This window comes from Dendrobium catenatum, unplaced genomic scaffold (genome assembly GCF_001605985.2).
Source record: "Dendrobium catenatum unplaced genomic scaffold, ASM160598v2 original_scaffold_175725, whole genome shotgun sequence".
In the NCBI taxonomy this organism is placed as follows: Eukaryota; Viridiplantae; Streptophyta; class Magnoliopsida; order Asparagales; family Orchidaceae; genus Dendrobium; species Dendrobium catenatum.
This window is the reverse complement of record NW_021494146.1, coordinates 1-1,640: the sequence shown is the minus strand read 5'-3', so window position 1 is coordinate 1,640 and position 1,640 is coordinate 1. Positions and strand designations below refer to the sequence as shown.

Below are 1,640 nucleotides of genomic sequence, written 5' to 3'. Positions count from 1 at the left end.
TGTGGTGCCTGCTGCGGCCAGATGCCAGTCGTAGTGATCACGTGATGTTGGTTGCTAACAGTCCCCTCAGACTTCTTACTGTCGTTGGAGACGATAGTGAGTTTGTTGCGAAGTAGTTGGAAGCGGGTGACTGGAAGGGGCTTGGTAAGTATGTCAGCTGGTTGATCGGAAGAGTGAATGTGCTCAATGGTGATTTCCTTGTTCTGGATGTGGTTGCTGATGAAGTGGTAATCGATCTCAATGTGCTTGGTTCTCACGTGAAAGACCGGGTTATTAGCGAGTGCCATGGCTGAGATGTTATCGCAGAACACTTTGGTGGGAGAGAGTTACACAGCATCGAAGTCTGCTAGTAGGCGTCACAGCCATAAGACGTCGGAGGTGGACGCGGCGAGCGCACGGTATTCGGCCTCAGTAGATGACTTGGCTACTATAACATGCTTTTTAACATACCAAGAAATGAGATTATCTCCGAGGAAAGTGCAGAAGCCGGATATAGATTTGCGGTCTGTTTGATCAGAAGCCCAGTCAGCATCGACATAGGATTGAAGAGTAAGATTGCTGCGACGGAGGGGAAGACCGTAGGTGATTGTGCCTTGAATGTACCTTAGCAGGCGTTTGAGCGTTTGGAGATGGATGTGTTGAGGGTCATGCATATGCTGGCAAATCTGATTCGTGGCGAAGGCGATGTCAGGGCGGGTGATGGTTAAGTATTGCAGCGATCCTGCAAGCTGGCGATAATGAGTTGGATCAATGGGTTGGAGACCCGCGTTAGCGGAGCTGGACGGTTTTAGTGCAATAGGGGTGAGCAGTGGTTTACAGTTGAGAAAGCTGCTGGATTTGAGGATGTATTGGGCATACTGCTGTTGGTCTAGGAAGAGACCATATGGCGTGGCAGATATACGTATGCCAAGGAATAAGGAGAGTGGTTTTGGTTCTTTAAGAGAGAATGCTTCTTGGAGTTGGACATGATGTCCTGTATTTGTTGTGGATCATTCCCGGTAATAAGCATGTCATCGACGTAAATGAGGATGTAGATTTGAGCGGAGTCGGTCTCGAGAATCAAGAGTGCTGGGTCTGATTTGCTGAAGTGGAAACCTTCGGCCTGAAGTTGGGTTGTGAGTTTGTTATACCACTGCCGTGGAGATTGCTTTAAGCCATAGATGGCCTTGTTCAATTTGCAGATGTGCCCGGGATATTGAGGGTCGACAAAGCCTTGGGGTTGAGTCATGTATACATCCTCGTTTAAGTCACCATGGAGGAATGCATTTGTGACGTTTAGCTGCGTAATGGACCAAGCTCGCTGAAGTGCAATAGTAAACAGGATACGGATTGTTGGAAGCTTAGCAACGGGACTGAATGTCTCGTGGTAGTTGAGTCCTGGTTGTTGCTCGTAGCCTTGGCGACTAACCTTGCTTTGTACCCGTCGATGTTGCCGGCGGAGTCCCGTTTCAATTTATAGGTCCACTTGCATCCAAGGACGAGATGTTGAGAAGGAAATGGTACTAAGGACCAAGTGCCCTGTCTTTGGAGAGCTGGTGTACAGTTTAAGTTGCAGTGATGCCAGCATTGCACAGCAATGTGACCCGATTTGTTGCAGATTTGACAGGTTGGCCGGGGAGTTGATGATTGAGTGGTGGTAT

At 48.6% G+C, this 1,640-nt stretch overlaps 1 protein-coding gene across 1 annotated transcript; it reads right to left on the bottom strand.

Moving 5' to 3' along the window:
• Window positions 1-356: 356 nt before the first annotated feature.
• On the bottom strand, window positions 357-1,228 carry LOC110104580 (uncharacterized mitochondrial protein AtMg00810-like). Its single transcript, XM_020833752.1, has 2 exons — window positions 1,096-1,228; window positions 357-973 (listed from the first exon to the last, which is right to left on the bottom strand). Exons 1-2 carry the CDS (start codon window positions 1,226-1,228, stop codon window positions 357-359), a joined length of 750 nt encoding a protein of 249 aa, XP_020689411.1.
• Window positions 1,229-1,640: the final 412 nt, after the last annotated feature.